A 17,516-nucleotide genomic window follows, 5' to 3' on the forward strand; every position below is an offset into this window, starting at 1 on the left:
GGTTGCAACCTCAGCCCTGCTGGTAGCAGCAGTCGCTAGAAGAGTTTCTTTGGGACTGTAGCTGGAAGAGGAAGGTGGCCAGTGTCCAGTAGGGAACAGGATCTGGCAGCATCCCTGGGGGGAGCAGGGATGGAGGCTGGGACCAGTCTGCCAAGGCGGGGACCTGCAGGTGGGTGAGCAGAAGTGTCCCTTCTGGCAGGTCCCTGCCATGGTCAGAGAGGGAGGTGTCTGGCCAGCTCTGCCCCATGCAGGACAGCAAGGCAAGGGCTGGCGCTGGGGAATTCTTTGACAAATTAATGGAAAAACCTATTGGCAATGTGAGACTGTTGCCAGGGCAGCCCTTTGAAATGGAGAGTTGGGTTAACCGATGGTTTGTCATCGGGAAAGCAAAATGAGGTGGTGATGGTGGTTTTAGAAAGCAGTTGCCAAGTGGTTAGAAAGAGATCCCAGCCTGCGTTGCTGCCTGCCCGGGCTTGGCAGCTGCGGCTCCTGTAACCACTGGCTTAATTGGGAATATAAAGAAAATGACTGTATTTGATCTCACAGCATGAGAGAGTAAACTCCGCTCTGAAAGCAGCAGCTGCCAGGTTGGGATCAACAAACAGATGTTTTCCTTTGTGTAACTGAAGCTCCTGCCCCCTCAATGAGCTTAAAAGAGAGCTTTATTTATACACTTGTACAGTAGGAAAAATGGTTCCCTCACTTGGTTGCTGTTTGTAACAATTTAGTTCTTTTGGGGATAAATTGCTTAGTCTTTAGCCTGATCATTAAGGTAATTCTGAAAGTTTTTCCTTCTTGAACATGTTATTGATACCGTAGTCCTACAAGATAATTTTGCTGGGATGGAAGAATCATTTCTGCAGGGCAGTGCTGCTCTCAGGGAATATTTATACACCTTTTAGGACTGAACATTACTAAATACTGTAACACATTGATTAGGCGTTTATTTTTTTTTTTTGTCTGAAATAATTTTGTCAGGAAAATCTATTCACAAAGAGCACTGGTCTAGGGAAGAAACAGGAGTTGAGAGGGGAGGGATCTCATCTTCTTGGTAGAAGTGAGTTTTATTTCTGGCGTTTCCTAGGTGTAGAAACCAACTCTGACAGACCTCTCTCTGTTTCTCTTCCTTTTTCGTGAAGGATTTCACTATGACTCTGTACTTAAGGCACTACTGGAGGGATGAGCGTCTCTCGTTTCCCAGCACCACCAACAAGAGCATGACCTTTGATGGCAGGCTGGTGAAGAAGATCTGGGTCCCCGACGTCTTCTTTGTGCACTCCAAAAGGTCCTTCACTCACGACACCACCACGGACAACATCATGCTGCGAGTGTTCCCCGATGGTCATGTCCTCTACAGCATGAGGTAACGGCACTGCTCCTGGACACCCCCCGGGGCTTCACTGTCAATTTTGCTCCCAGTGTGGCTTTGGTGACGACCAGGACTGCTACTGCCAACCCTCCTACTCCCACTGCTGATGCAGAAACCTGTTTCCAGCGTGGCCAGTACAAGACGCTTCACAGGAAGCTGCGAGAACCCATGCTGTGGGCAGTAACAGGATAATCTTCTCCTGGGAGGAAACGTTTCCCTAATTCTTTGCAGTCAGAGGAGGGCTTAGTCAAGCGGGAATGTTCATCCCGGGGTCAGTGTGCGATTAAACTGGAAGCTGCTGATATACCAGATGGTGACCTCTATAATTATCCTATTTTGCTTCCTGTTTGTCTAGAAAAACTTTTTTTTTTTTTCATTTTCATGTTGATGTAAAGGTTTAAGTTTAGTTTATTTATGAAATGGCAGCATTAAAGGCCCCCTGTAGTCCCTGATTTTCTAGCAGGTTTGTCGGCTGGAAGAATCCTGATGTGTGTCTGTCATGACCTAAAGGGCTACCCGGCCTGCGGGTGTACAGAGATCGTGACTGTGGGTTTGCAGGATTCTGTAATACACAAGGACATGGAGGCTTTGTCCTCAAAACTTCTCTACCTTATTACAGATTCCAAAAATACCACAAAAATCACCACTAGCAAGTATACCTATGATTAATAAAGTGAGTATGTATGTATCATGACTTTACAAATTACTGTCAGCGATCAATAATATAGCATCAGTAAATCATATAGCAACAGCCAATAACAGCAATAACCAAGTAGGTATATACTATTACAGGTTACTACAAATTTATCATTAGTGGGGCAACTCATCGACAATATAACAGCAGATATACTTACGATGGATATGCTTATATGGATGTATAATACTGGTACCAAGTGAAACTGTCATCAAGTGAACAAAATTATCCTAGTGGTGGGAGGACAAACCAAAACAGCCCCAAAAGTAGGCCCAGAGGGGGATCAACGCGACAACAGACAGAGTCTCACTTCAGCGATGCTCCGTGTCACAAGGTTTGGAGTCAGCCGGGCGTCCCCAGTGAGAGTCCAAGAGCTGGCAGAAAGTTCACGCAGTGAATTCAACCTGTTTAGGAATGGAAAAGTACATGCAGCACAGGAAGTTCTCAGAGAGAGAGGCTCCATTTTGGCTAAAAATTAAGTCCTCCTTAACCAAAGAGGTATAAAAGGATGCAGGACACCACCACTTCAAGCAGCCAATAGGTGCTGTTCATTTCTATTTTTCACCTGAAACGGTCAATAGATGATGATGGGTTTTGTTCTTTCAGACCAATTTTTATTTTCCAGACTGTTTTCCACCTATTCAGACAATAAATTGCTGTTACAGTCCTTTGTTTTTGTGCTTGTTGATGGTATCTCAGGATGTTTCAGGTTCCTGTGTACCCAGCTGCACTTCAAAGAGGGTGGCAGCACTTCTCAAGGATGCTGCAGCTTCCCGGGCTGGCAGGCCTTTCTCTGACAGTATTTTTCAGTGGATGTTTTCTTTTGCTCAGTGATTTTCCCCTTCTAACCAGGACACCTTTGTGGCTGCTCACATCAGCATCCCAGCAGATTTCATTTCCTTCAGAAGAATGTAAAAAGAGATGCAGAGAAAACACACTGCCAGAGGAGAAAAACTTGAGAGCTCAGACAAAAGAACATTTCCCCAGGACAGAAAACTTGCTCTCAGTGTACAGTGACCTTTGAATGTTTTGTAACAAACACAAGGATTTCTGTTTTAGGATTTTTCTGGAACTTATTCACTTAAGCTATGGTAAAATAATTTCCAAAAACAAGGAAAGGTTTTTTATAAAGTTTGATTCAGGACGCTATTTCTCTTTGAAGAATGAGCATAGTGGATGATATTGTCCCAAGTAGGACAATATCCTACCGAACCAGAGGGCTCTAAAGTTCACTGGTTTCATAGTCCAAGTATAATTCTAATTAATTTATTTAAAAAAACCTGGACAAATTATTAAAATCACAAAGAAAAGTGTGGGTGTGTAAGAAAGAGAGTATGCACCACATAGCCACTTTGTTTTGCATGGCCTTAATGATGAAAATCTCATCTTGACTAAACATTTAGGAACAGCTAAATATTGGTTTCCATTGCTCACGTCCCGCACTTCTCATGTGCTGAAGCCAGCGTCACACTACTAGTTAGCAGTGCTCAACAGCCAAAATGAAGGAACAAGTACTTTTAATAGAAAACATTAGCTCTGCTCATTTGCGCACATGCAGAGTTTTTACTTCCAAAATTTTCTGTGAGCTGTCAAGGAGGTGATGTGACTTTCTTATGTTACCACACGAGAGAGAAGGATGTGAGTAACCACAGCTGACTGCACAAGAGTTAAAAGGGTACTTTGATTCATAAAATCCAAGGAGAGCAAGAATCTACATGATATTGGGCCCTGTTGGTGTTTAGGACACTCAGAATGTGATCCGGCTGTCCAAGCATGGGTGTCCAGTGGCATTGGAAATGTCCTCCATGATATGCCAAGATGTCTTGAGATATCTGCATGGGGTTGGCACAGGGCTTGAGTTGAGGAATATTTTATTGACGAGCTGAGTTTCTGTGCTGCCCCTGACTAACAAATTGTTTATGACCACAGGTTGTGCCACAGTTTAAGTAACCCCCAGGAAAGAAAATAGAACACTATAATGAGACCGAGTCATGCAACGTTTAAAGGCTACACCCAACTACGGGGGGTCATTGCTACAATATACTTTCTGGAGCATATCCCCAAAACCCTTCTTTAAGTTTAGCTCACGCGGCAAAATTCTGCTTTAGTTTTATAGTCAAAATGAACAGCGTGTGCTTTTCAGGGGCGATGAGTGTGTAGGTCAGAGTAGGATTTGGATCACAATCCCTTGAACAGAAGAAAAGTTCTTTATCAACATCTGCAACGAATCTAGAAAATGGTCACGGACAACATAAGTCGGCCTCTGAAATGATGACTCACAGATGATTTGCCCCTACTAAATCGGGAGCTCCACGGCAAATCTGTCCACAAGAGAAAAGTTCAGTGACCCACTGGAAGACTCGTTACGTAATGTGCACAACTGGACTCATTTAAAACTGGGAGCTGTGATTGCTGCAGCTCCTTACCTAAGACACAAACTTAAGAGAGGCAAATCTCACTTGTTGAAAAACAGCTGCACCTGTTTTACACTCCCTGCCCCAGAAAAACAGCCCCCGGAGTAAAAGAATTTGATCAAGGATTGCAAGAAACTGCTTTTGCCTTAATAATGTATACACCGGAGGAACGTTGTGGCTTGTATTAAGGCTGGTCGTGTTCCTCAGGATTGGGCTGTTGTTGGGGTGACTGTGGAGGGAACTGAGCAATGGAGAAAATGAGGAAACCTCAATTAAACTGGACATGAGGCAACCTTCAAGTGTAAATGCTGAAGTTATTTTATGTTGTTGTCTTGTAGGGAAATAGTTGGATATAAAACATGGTGGAAGTATCTGTACTGACATTAGTATTACAGTAATGTCCAAGACAGAACTTTAGTTTCCTGGTAGGTATTGAAATTACAGCTGCCTTTGGAGTGTCTGTGTATCCACCTCACTTGGATTTGGACTTGGAGAATAGGTAAGGCATTTTCCTGGGGATTTTTATGCTAACATTATGCATAATTGCTGGCTTTAAAGTTGCAGAATGATTTATCTGTGTTAACATTCTCCCTTCATTGCTCCTCATAGAAACCAGCCTTTCTCATTTTTGACTTCTAGAATCACAGTGACAGCAATGTGTAACATGGACTTCAGCCGCTTCCCCCTGGACTCTCAGACGTGTTCTCTGGAGCTGGAAAGCTGTACGTTGTGTCTATGTTTCTAGCTAGACATGCTCCATGGCTGGCTGCACACACATAGACCGGAGGCATTTCACCTTACAGTCTATTTTAGAGCCTGAAAGAAAAGCTCACCAGAGTTATTTGGAGTCTTTTTATTAACTTCCTGTGTTGTGTGTCTAGCCCTTATGCTGCAAGGCGGGAATTTGCAAGGAAAGCATTTAGTAGATGGCACTTTCAAAAAAAAACACCAACAGAAATGTTCAATATATACTGGTTCTCAGCAGCTTGCTGATGAGAAATCTGGGGGAGAAGTTTTGCACTGTTCATGGCTTGTGACAGGAAGGTGATGCTTTCAAGTGGCGTAGTAAAAAGTTGAGTGTAACGATTGTTAATGTTCTCTAAACTTTGTCACCAAAGGGGTTTATGTATGATATAATTCTGATCATGCAAACACTGCGACTTGGGGTCGGCTTCTTTGGGAAGGAGTTATTCTGCAGACAAATTGATTTAAAGAGTAAGATTTTCATGACTGTTCTGTAAACTTTCTGCAGGGTGTGCCAAGGCTAACAATCTAGTTGTTTTGAGGTCTTCCCAGCTATTTAACTGAAATTTTCCTCTATAAACAACAGGATCACAGAGTCATTGGGTAATTTAGACTGGGAGGAGAGCTTTAGGTTGATCTTGAGGTCAGCTGCTCCAACACCCTGCTCAGAGCAGGGAGCTCTAGAGTGGGTTGTTAAAGGCTGTGTCCAACTGGGTTTTGAACATCTCCAAGGTAGTGGTCATTCCACAACTTTTCTGTGCAACCTATTGAAATGTTTGACAGCCCTTATCCTGAAAAATTTTCCTTTTACCTGCTTGGAAAAAAATCCCTTGCTGCAGCTAGCATCCCTTTCCTCTTGTCCTTTCATTCTGCACCTCAGAGAAAAGCCTGAGAAAAGCCCATCTTCATCGTCTGTATGACCCTCAGCAGGGCAGCAGTTGGACCCCACCACAGGCTCCTCTTTTTCCAGCTGAACAAACCCGGCTTCGCCAGCCTCTCAGCTTATGCCACGTGCTCCAGCCCCCTGACCATCTTGATAACACTGTTTTCATTCCCCATTCCTGCTACCTAGCATGCGAACTAATTCTTTAAGTTTTTCTTTTACCCTCTTCAAGTATTTCTAGACTTTTGCTTTGAATCACACGTGTCGCTTTTGTTTTTATAGTTTGAGGTGCCTCTGTGTTTCCTCCTTCCTCTCAATTCAGCCATTTTACCCATGACTATTTCCTGAGTTACTCTTATCATTTAGCAATTACTTGTCTATGATTTTTGATATGTGATGCTCAGAAAAGTACCATTCTAGCTGTGATTTCGTCAGTGTGGAGTAAAAAGAGGGTGTGTTTCGCTGAATCAGGGTGATCTGGATTTTTGTTGTTGTTATTGTTGTCATGGTACATCATACGGCAAGATCTTTTCAACTCACTGTTGTTAGAAAACTTATTTGTGGCATTATTTCATGCCAAAGATGCTTTTGTGTTTATTAATTTTGTCTGGATCTATTAACTTCTGCTTCCCCTCCAAGATAAAGTCATATCACATTGTGTTTTCTTCTTTCCTAAGATGCTTACACTGATGAAGATCTGATGCTGTATTGGAAAAATGGGAATGAATCTCTGAAAACTGATGAAAAGATTTCTTTGTCTCAGTTTTTGATCCAAAAATTCCACACTACATCAAGACTGGCTTTCTACAGTAGCACGGGTATGGCCTTTTCCGATTTATTGCTAAAGCTAATGCCGTATTAACTACTTGTGAGAGAGCTCTTGGGATTATATGTCACTGAAATGCAGTCTCTACAGTCTGGACAATACATGTTTTGAAAGACCAGTTTGTCTTTTCACTATGCTTTAGAAATAAAAAAAAATCAAAAGAAAGATATTGTCTCTCTGTGCCTACCATCTCGGCTGTTCTCACTGATTCTGTCTTTCCTCCCCTCCCAAAGGTTGGTACAATCGCCTCTACATAAACTTCACTTTACGCCGACACATCTTCTTCTTCTTGCTCCAAACCTACTTCCCTGCCACCCTCATGGTCATGTTGTCCTGGGTGTCCTTCTGGATCGATCGCCGAGCAGTTCCTGCCAGAGTCTCTTTGGGTGAGAGCAGCTGCAACAAGCCATGACTGCGTGAAAATCTTTGAACGCGACTGTTTTGACAGGAAAGGGAACTGTTCATTTTGATGGTTAAAGATATTGGGCAAGCAAATGTTTGTTTTATCTGATGATTAATATAATGTCAAACTTGGAGTTTGTTTCAAGTCCTTTATCACTAAGCAATCCTCCTGATCTGTACTTAGCTCAGGACAGAAAGGGCTGTGGTTTTAAAAATAAAGTTGGGCAGAGAAGAGAGGTTTCAGTCTTTATGAGTCAGTGAATCAAGATTATTCCCTGTTGTCCAGCCCTGCAGTTCTGAGACACGCATTGCCATTGGGGAGGGTAGAGTTTCATAGGAGTTTAGGCACCTACAGGGAGTTAAAAGCTTCTGTGACAATTTTCATGAGTGCCTTTCGTGAGCAGGATCCTGCCATGTCCCAGCTGCCACAGAGGGTGACCCAGCCCAGGTATGTGTCTTCCCAACCAGCTGGCGCGGTGCTGTGGCCGGTGGCTTTCTCCAGGCTGCCTGGGGGGCACCAATGTGGCACATCTTCACAAAGCTGGGAAAGAAAGGCAGCAAAGGATCTTGTCCTATTACGTGTCCCTCCATCTGTTGTACCCCTGGGGACACTCAGGGCATGTCTGTAACATCAGGCCTTGGACAACAGTGGGGCAGTGAAGGAAACATGCCTTTCCTCTCACATCTGCAGTGCTGTGGATGAGAGGCCACCAGCCCCGAGGTGAATTGGAGGTTGGGTTTCTCCTCTCCCAAGGGTGCCTCTCGCTGACGGTCCAGTGTTTCTGGGGCAGGGAGGTCTCTCATTTGAGGGAGTGGGAACACAAAGAAGGAGCTGCTTGAAAGTCCTGCACACACCAACCTGCCTCTCTGGACATCTAAAACCCATCAGGAGGAGCTTTGTCTGTGTCAGGAGTGGAGGGAATTCTTTCAGCTGAGCATAAAAATGGAACATGGTTTAGTGGTGGATTTGGTAGTACTAGGTTGACGGTTGGACTCGATGATCATTAAGGTCTTTTCCAACCTAAATGATTCTATGATTCTAAAGAGAGACAATTTGTTCATCATTCCATGCATAGGTTAGAGGAAGGCAAAAATGTGATAGGAAAAACCTCTGAATGTTAATGTGTAAGGCTTCCGATGCCAACAGCATAAAAACAGTGTTTTAGCCCCACAAGTTTGTCTCACTTGGAGAGCCACGCACTGCAGCAAACGTATGAGAAGAGGCAGGCGAGAGTCTGCTCCACTGAAAGAAATGTGTTCAGCGGATATTATTTAAAAAAAAATAAATTAGATCCTGATGAAAAGTGAACAACAGCAGCTGTGCTTACGGTGGTCACCATTTTGAAATGGCTGAAGTAGCTATGAATGCTTTTTGGCTCTGTGTTCTCTGTTTAAGTGGCTTTGGGAACTTGTAAATATTTTTCTCTCTATGATGACCCAAAGTACATACTATTTTGCAGGATTTTATCTCTATCTGTCTAAATATATATATACACACATACGCGTGTATATATATACATATTAACACACATATAAATGTATATAAACATAAATACATACATATAGGTTTATAAACACATACACACATATATATATAAAAAATACAATGGTTGTTGTTCAAAACTGTTTTGATTCACACAGCTTGAACTGTAAACAAATATTCCTAGAGGTAAAAATATAATGCTTTCCTTTTGCATGGTTTCATGCAAAACATTTTATCATTATTGAACATCCCTTTTAAGACCAGTGGTTTAGATCAAATCCTCTTTAGCTGTGACCAAAAATCAATACTAGATTGCTTTCTGGTGGTGCCTGTAGCACAGATTGGTACAGGTAGGAAACAGGCGTCCTTGTCACCCCTGGCCTTAGCAGACCCGACTCTAAGCATGTGTTAAAAAAAAGAGGTTGGGGAGGGAGTTAAATGCTGTTCCTAGCAAAACGATGGCTCTTCTGTTGCTACTCAAAACTAAACCCATCCTGCGCACAAAAGTGCAGACAGTGGAACAGTTCTGCATTGACAGGAGAGATACTTATCACAAATTTATTTCGTATCTAACATCTTTTAGACTATCATGTAGAGCGTAATTTCTGTTTCTCTTGAGGCAAAAGCCTTATGGACTGTATCAGTCAATAAAATTTATTTCTCTTTGTTCTTTCTAGGGATAACCACTGTGCTGACCATGTCCACGATCATCACTGGGGTGAACGCCTCCATGCCTCGTGTTTCCTACATCAAAGCAGTGGACATTTACCTGTGGGTCAGTTTTGTGTTTGTCTTCCTCTCGGTGCTGGAATACGCAGCAGTGAATTACCTGACTACGGTGCAAGAGCGGAAGGAGAGGAAACTGCGGGAGAGGGTGAGAAAAACTTTTGTTTTGTTCATCCATTTATTCCTTTTTTTCTTACACCTGACCTGGTCTTTATATTGACTGGTTTGTGTCTCTGAATGGGAAAACACTGACATCCATGTGTGTATAAGTGGATCTGTTTAGACCGCTGCATCTCAGGCTGAATTGCTAACACCAGAAAAACAGGAGTTGGTCTCATGGGTCTTTGTAGAAACATCAGAGCAGAGGAGAGTGTGACCTGAACTGGGGAATTCTGCAACCCGGGACTGTGTGAAGATCACAAGAGGGGAAAGTATCAAATCTGATACTTCCCTGCGTCTGCTACAATTGCTATATTTTTAAACTAAAGGTGTTATTTGGAGCAAATTCATTTCCCCTCTCTACAGTCAGCTTCACTCCAGAAACTGGATTCAATGGATGTAATAGTGGAATTGTTCCTTATTACCAAACTCAAATAACAATCAGCCAAATTATGCTCTGATGTGCTATGAAGGGTCTTATCCTTCATCCTTGGAGGTTTTCAAGACCTGACTAGATACAGCTCCAAGCAGCCTGGCCCTGCTGGGAGCAGGAGAGAGGACTAGAGGCCTCCTGAGGTCTCTTCCAGCCTGAATTATCCTACAGATCTGTGATTCGTTCTTCTTTGTCATTAAATGGAACATCATCACCTTTTGAACACTAAGGCTTGGGACCTAATTTTTTTCAGTCCCTGTACAGCCAGAACATCACTGTGTTTTACAGCTTCTTTCTTCCCATTAGGAGCTCCCAACATCAGTTCACAGGTAACAATTGGTCACCTACTGCCTTTTACTCCGACTCCTGGAGAAATTTATTTCAGCCTTTCAGAAATGCCAATGCAGAATCATTTTTCATATGATTTGACCGTGACATTTCCCTCTCTGAACTACTCTGTTGGCTTTGCATGTCCTTCTCTTCCCCTTGAAGGACTTCCTTGAAGTAGAGAATACACCATCTATCAGCCCAGTACCTTTCCTATTTGACATCTCATCAAAAACATAGTCAGATAGATACATTTTAAAAAGCAATTGGAATAAATTAAACAGACTCCTGCAACAAAATCTGACCTCTTTTCAAGGCCTTCTCAACAACAGTGTGATTCTGGAAAGCTAGTTGAACAGATCCTGGGTATCTTGATTTATCTGTGTCCCCATCCTAGTCCCCACCCAGGGCCCAGCAGTTCTCTGCTCACAAGGTAGAGATGCTCTGTGTGTGCGCAGCAAGTCAAGTGTGCCTGTGGCCTTGAAGCCAGCCCTGCTCAGACTTCCCATGTCCAAAGAAGACAGTGTTTGTGTAAAGCGCATCTTGACAGTACTCAGGAAATAACAAAAAAATCACTCTTTCTAGGTTCGGCATGCCTGGAATAAACCTGCTTTTTTTTACTGGCAAGAAAACTCCCCTTCTGTATCAGAGGGATGAAATGAACTTGAGAGGGTTTGTTACTGTTCTGCTAAGTTTTCAGGAAGGTTTTCCCACACCCAGTGGTGGCGTAGCGTGTTATTTATATCACAAATCTGCCCTTTATCGAGTCTTGTGCCTTGAATTCTATATTCAGCAAACGTGTTTTTACTACACAAGGTAAAATATTCTATCCAGTCTCCAGCACGTGACAATATTAATCCTCAACAATGATAATAGGAGCAGAGATAATAAGCAGCGTTACTTGAGGGGATTGTGTCAAAATGTCGGTGAATGCTCTTGAAGAAGCAGAAGAGACATTTTTCACTGTAATTGAGAAATACAGAAAGACCCAAAGAATCTGAATACGAATATGTCAGGCTTCCCAGAGAAGAGCTCTATGTTATGTCTACATTAAGAAATTAAATGTGCCTGGGACCAAGGCGGATGGACCTGGAGTAACTAAAGCGAAACCTTCTTTTCCTCAAAATCAGAGTAGTTGCTGTGAATTGCCTGTGGCAAATGGTCCGTGGCCCATGCTAACTCTTGAACTGTACACAGGGACTTTTGGTGCTTGTTGGCCTGGACAAAATTCAGGCCGGAGACATTTCTGACACTCTAATAGTATTGTCAGCTGAGTTCCCGTGCCCAGGGAGGCTCTTTGGCCATGTTTAATTTATTAGTGTTCTACACTAGTGTTCTACAGACTAAAATTGCTGCAGGGTGAAATTGTGTAGCGTATTTCTGCATGTGTGTGCCTATGTGAAGATGGGTGTAATTCAAGACTCTGTGGAGGTGGGTTTCTGGTACATTAGGCTCCCTTGTCCATAGGGGTGACTGTTGTCACCTGTTCGTGAAGCCAAGGGAACTGTAATTTGACCTGCGGGCTAAGAATAAATCTGCAGAATTTCTTTCTCTTCTGGGTCCTGCAGCAATTAGCTTATTGCCACTAACTGCTTTCCCTTCCACCCACCCACCCACCATCTCCCAGACCTGTCATCAGTTGATGATAAAGAGCTTGATGTAATTCTTCCCTGTGGTTTTTTTTTGGTGGTGGGTTGTTTTTTTTTTTAGGTACACCGGTTTAGTATAAAATATGTCTTAAATCCCAACTGATGTTCAACTGTACCCATGGAGTGCTCCAAAAAATTCCTGGACTGATGGGCCTAACAAGTAGAGCAAATGGGCTACAAACTTGTCATGTTTTTCTGCACGCAATCTGCTGATACCAAATCATTTGATTATGACCAGAACACAGAAAACAATTCCTAAACTGATTTTCAGCTTTTCAGCAGGCAATATGATCTGTTGGTTAAATAATTCAAAGAAAAAGCCTCTAGTGCAGAGTTTTCCAGTGGCACCCTGAATATTACATATTCAGGTATATGTACCTTCCCCCCCCCCCCCCAGGGTATATAAATTTCTGTGTATATATACTTAATTACTTTAGCTGAACTTATCCTTGAAAGTCCTTGGACTTTCCTTGTCCTTTCAGGACAAGTCCTGAACAAGTCCTTGGAAAAGCCACACATCAAAGTTGGTGGACGAGGGAAATGGGGGCAAACTGTTCTTGGGTAAGGAAAGCAGCCTGTGAGGAATCAGAGGCAGGACCTCCTGGCAGAAGGGAGGTTTTGGAGTCCATTTTCATTACATACAAATATATAATCCATGTTTCTGAGACAGAAAAACTGCAGATTTTAAACAGTAAAAGACAGCATTTGCTATGCAAAATTCTACCTTTATTCGTTGGTTTTCTTAGATTTTTGGGATTCATGCTGGTGCTGCTGAAGTCAATGCAAGTTTTGACATCAATTTCAATAGAGCTGGGGTTTTACATTAGGCTTTGAACTGGTCCTCTCCTTGATTTAAAATCAGATTTACAAAGAAAATGTGAATCTGTGAAACCAGAACTTAGCCCCTTTTTTTTTCCATAACATATACTGGATAAGTCATTTCCACAGATAAAACTGCTTCTTGTCCTTGAATAATTATAAACACAAAGACTGCAAAAAAAGCAATCTCAAGACAGCAAGGCCGAACAGAGCAAGCTAAGAAAACCTTTTGGTTAGTTTTCGTGTCTCCTACAGCATTTTTCTAATCTTTTCTGAAGCTGCTCGTCCAAGCAGTGTAGCTAAACCATGTCTTTTCCTTTTTGGAATGCAAGAAAAAAAAAGTGTCTTTTTTTTTTTTTCCAAAGAGAAACTTATAGTATCTTTATAGTATCTCAACTAAAATTTCAAGCTCAACTGTTTACAAGCTGTTTGTTAATAGAAAGGCATCGTTTCTGTTGCTAATGCGTTCTTCCAGTGTTCAGCTATATTTCTTGTTTATGTTCCTAGTTTCCATGCACGTGTGGAATATCTCATTCGAAAACTATGATGCTGGATGGAAACTACAGTGAATCTGATGCCAACAGCCTGGCAGGATATACAAGAAACCAGGTGGTCCCAGAGGAGGAAAAACAAGAAAAGATGGTTGTGCACTTAGCTATGAGCAATGAATCTAATTCATCAAGGAAGAGAGGCCTGAAGGGCCATGTGGGCTTGCGCATCATCCAGAACACTCATGCAATTGATAAATACTCAAGATTAATATTTCCAGGCACCTATATATTTTTTAATTTGATATATTGGTCTGTCTTTAGCTAAGCATGCTGGCACAGCAGTGACTGAAGCAGAAGACATTTATAAAACTCTCTTTTGTTGGTTCTTTTTCAGTCTAATCTGGATGCAAAGCCAGAAAACTGATTATTTTATTGCTTCTTTGGAGGGCATCCTCCAGTGGGCAACTCCATGCATAGGTATCATGGAGGAACCTGCTGTGGCGGTTGCTTCCCAACTCACACCCCAGCTCCTATTTGCTTTATGACACGTCGTTTCTCTTACTTGAAAATACGTGCTCGCCGTTCACCCAAAAGGTGCTGTATGTTCATTTAAGGCCGGCCACACTGGTGGTGCCTGCTGTGCAATGGACAACCAGACACAATGCTCACAGAGGCTGTCCTGAGGGACTGCACAATCGCAACGAGGGGTCTGGAGAGTGCATCTCCTGTAAGGGAACTGAATGAGGCCTTTCCTTTTCAAAATCTCTGCTTTTGAGCAAATCCTTTTATTTTTCTTTGGTGTAGGAACATCATGTTTCTTTCCATTAGTTTATAAACAAAATCCCCTTTTAGGATCCAAATTCTGCTTTCTCTGGCTAGGACCTTCTTTGATACCGCTAGGACAGCTGACTGGCCGGGATCAGCAGAGTTGGTTACAGAGCGCAGGTGGTAAGTTTGACTTGGTGGTAATTTTTTTTTCTAGATTAGAGGTAAGGAGTGATGATGAAGCAGAGCAAAGAAGCTCACAGACTCACTGGGTACATGAGTAATGAAAACAGGGTTGTTTAGGCATGTGTTCTCCATGTAACTTGAGCCCAGCACGTGATACATAGCACCTGCCCTCCAAAATGAGAGGGGAAAATGGTGTGTAGTAAGTACAGTCAGCACATGGTGAACAGGCAGCATCTCTGGGACCATCACTTTCTCTCTCCAGAAGCAGAAAACAGTGTTGAGTGCAGCACTGGTCGCTTCCGAGGATTTTCCTAACCCCTGTGAGGAAAGTGCAGCCCACAGAGAAACTGTATATCCCAGTGTGCCTCTCCCAGTCAACGCATTGTCCTTCTCTTCAGGCATTTTGGATCAAGAGGGAGGGATGTCTGCCAGAACCTCTCTCTGCAGAAACGCAGACATGTCAGAGATTGAACGGCCAAGAATAATACTGTGGGATTCAATGAGACCCTGTTTGGCCTCTGGCTCCAAGGGCCATGTAAGTCATTTTAAGCTGCTGGAGAGCATTGTAACGAGCTTCTGTGCTTGGCATTTCATTTTTCATCCTGTGATATCTCCCTTTCCTTTGCTAACAAAGCTGACAGCAAAATCCAAATGTAGAAAAACGATAGCAGCAAGACAACAATGCCCAGGTTTGCGTGCTCCTTATTTTTAGAAAACATCATGACTTTTTGGCTTTGGCGGAGTTTACGTTCACCAAAACATTTGGTTACTAAGCTCAAACTCAGCAGGGTGGGCAGAGCCTGAAGCGTGAACACCCAGGACTGAGGTTAGAAGCTGCCTCAATGATGAGATTAAGTTACACATCTGACTGGGGTTGGGCCATGAAGATTCAGATAAATCACACGAATAAAGAAAAAACAAACAAAAATACTAATACAACCGTAACTATTTGTTGGTGTGTGAAATTTTCTGCTTACTGTAGCAGTAATTCTTATGTCTGAAGTCTCAAGGGATGTAGAAGATGTCAGGGAACTCCATCACTGGAGTGTCAACTCCAGGCTGTCAACAATACTCAGAATTTTTCTTGTGCCTCTAGTATTGCTAAGTCACACTGATTTACTGGAAAGAAAATTGACAAGAGAAACTAAAAATAACAACTCTGTTCCCCTTTCATCAGCCATGTCATTAACTGACATTAACGAGAGTTCTGTGTGGTCATACAACTAAGAAAATACAGTCCTGAAACCACTGGTGAGAAGGGGAGCCATGGAAGGGCAGTATCTGACTTCTCTCCTGAGAATTTACCACGCACAGCTCTTCTTGGAGCTGAAACCTGTGTACTTCTCCCATCAACAGGCACTACAATACAGAGGCAAAAAATATTAAAGACATAGCTCACCCATCTTTTGAGAGGTTAAAGCCTGGACGTAACGGTGTGTGTTCTTCAGCCTTAGCGGTTTTGGAGTGTAAAACGGGAACCAACGCCGCGACTGGCAGCAGGGCAGCGCAGCGGAGGGACCTTTGCTGGGGGAAGGCAGCAGAACTGCACCAGGAAGGTGCCAGTGCAGGGAGCGGGAAACTCAGTTCCCGTGCCCCCCCTTTTGCCGGTCTTCCTACATCACCTGTGGCACGGGATGCCATTTAACCTCTCAGTGCCTCATCTCTATCGGGAAAGTGGGGAGCAATAACATTTACCTACCTCATGAGGTGCCGAGGGGCTTCACCTGCTTAACTAACATGTGTGTGAGGCACGGTTATGATTTCTGAGCGGGTCACCTGGTGGGAATCCAAAGGGTTTTGTCTTAGTTACCAGTGAGTTCATCAAATGTGTCCTCTGAATCAGTCCAGCTGGAAGAAAGCAGGTATCTCCCCTGCATTATAACGATATTAAACCAGAGATAAATGTAGCCCAACAGCCAAAAAGTGAACATTGTCAATGAATAATGCCTCCTGGCATAGAAAAAAAAAAAAAAAAAAAGAAGTCCTAGTGCTTTACTTTGCCATTTTTTATTACAGCTCCTGTTTCCTTAAAGGTTATGTGGTGGCAGAGACAGTCCTTTAGATCCTGTCGTCTTTGCACTAACGCTGCCTGTAGTTTAAATGCCAGCTAATAAACATCTTCTGGAAAGGCTACCTTACTCTTATTTTATATGCATGTGTACATAACTGATAGAAATTGATGTGTGTTTCTACCAGACACAATTACACAGCCTATAAAACCATCAAGGAGGGTAGTTTTCCATTAAAGGGAAAAAAAAAGTCCCTATCTCGGGCACCACTTACAATTATTGTTCATTAAGACAATAGATGAAAAGTATATATGCAAATAAAACCTAGACATGTCCTTCAGGCAGCGTATGAATTGTATTTTTCTGCCTATTAAGAGGAGAGTGGCTGCGCATGAAGCTAGAACGAATGTGTGAAGTGTGGTCCTGAGAATGTATTTCACCTTTCATCTCCCCTGGGTTACAAGAGACTTCACGAGCACTGCCTGACTTCTGGCTGCAACATCCAACCAATGTTTTGAGAAATAATGCCTGAAGCTGGGCTCTGAGTACTGTTTGATGGATACAATCCAATTCTGTGAAGCACTGAGCGTCTGGACGATTAACCTACCGAAGGCCAGGATTTTCATAAGGGATTTGGGCAAATGAAGCCCATTGATGAATATGCCTTCTCCAAGTAACCTGATCCAACGGCAAAGAGAGAAAATGTCAGCCCTGCTCGTTCTGCATCTGGCTCCATTGTACTTTTACTTACTCCTAACCAAATCCTGTCTTTGAAAGAAAGTAATTCTCTCTCTGTATGTATAATGTATATGCAGATAGCATATAACAAAGGAAGACGCTGGGACGTGTACCTGTATTAAATAGTGTACATACATGAAATTGTAATATATTGTATGTAAATTACCATTTATTACGCCCAGAAAACTTACTATGTTGAATTGAAAAAAGGCTCTTATTGTCAGCCAGGGGCCAAGAAATGAGGTATGGCAAGTTATTCCATAAATAAAAATTATGGATTCTCCTACATTTTCCTTCTGAAAAAGGAAGCGTTGAGAAGTTTGCAAGAAAGGCTGATGCTAAACTGGTTGTACAGTGTGTACATGCCACTGTGCTGCTTGTTGTAATCAAACCCGGTAA

The 17,516-nt window shown here is 42.7% G+C and overlaps 1 protein-coding gene across 1 annotated transcript in view; it reads left to right on the plus strand.

The window, feature by feature from the left end:
- Window positions 1-13,744, plus strand: part of LOC134513383 (gamma-aminobutyric acid receptor subunit rho-2) — a 35,817-nt gene extending 22,073 nt beyond the window's left edge. Inside the window, exons 4-9 of the mRNA XM_063329993.1 lie at window positions 1,140-1,363; window positions 5,117-5,199; window positions 6,782-6,922; window positions 7,164-7,316; window positions 9,493-9,689; window positions 13,436-13,744. Coding sequence (XP_063186063.1) covers window positions 1,140-1,363; window positions 5,117-5,199; window positions 6,782-6,922; window positions 7,164-7,316; window positions 9,493-9,689; window positions 13,436-13,744 — 1,107 coding nt within the window. The remainder of the gene's footprint in view (window positions 1-1,139; window positions 1,364-5,116; window positions 5,200-6,781; window positions 6,923-7,163; window positions 7,317-9,492; window positions 9,690-13,435) is intronic.
- The last annotated feature ends 3,772 nt before the right edge of the window (window positions 13,745-17,516 follow it).

The sequence above is a fragment of the Chroicocephalus ridibundus genome, chromosome 3 (genome assembly GCF_963924245.1).
Source record: "Chroicocephalus ridibundus chromosome 3, bChrRid1.1, whole genome shotgun sequence".
NCBI lineage: Eukaryota > Metazoa > Chordata > Aves > Charadriiformes > Laridae > Chroicocephalus > Chroicocephalus ridibundus.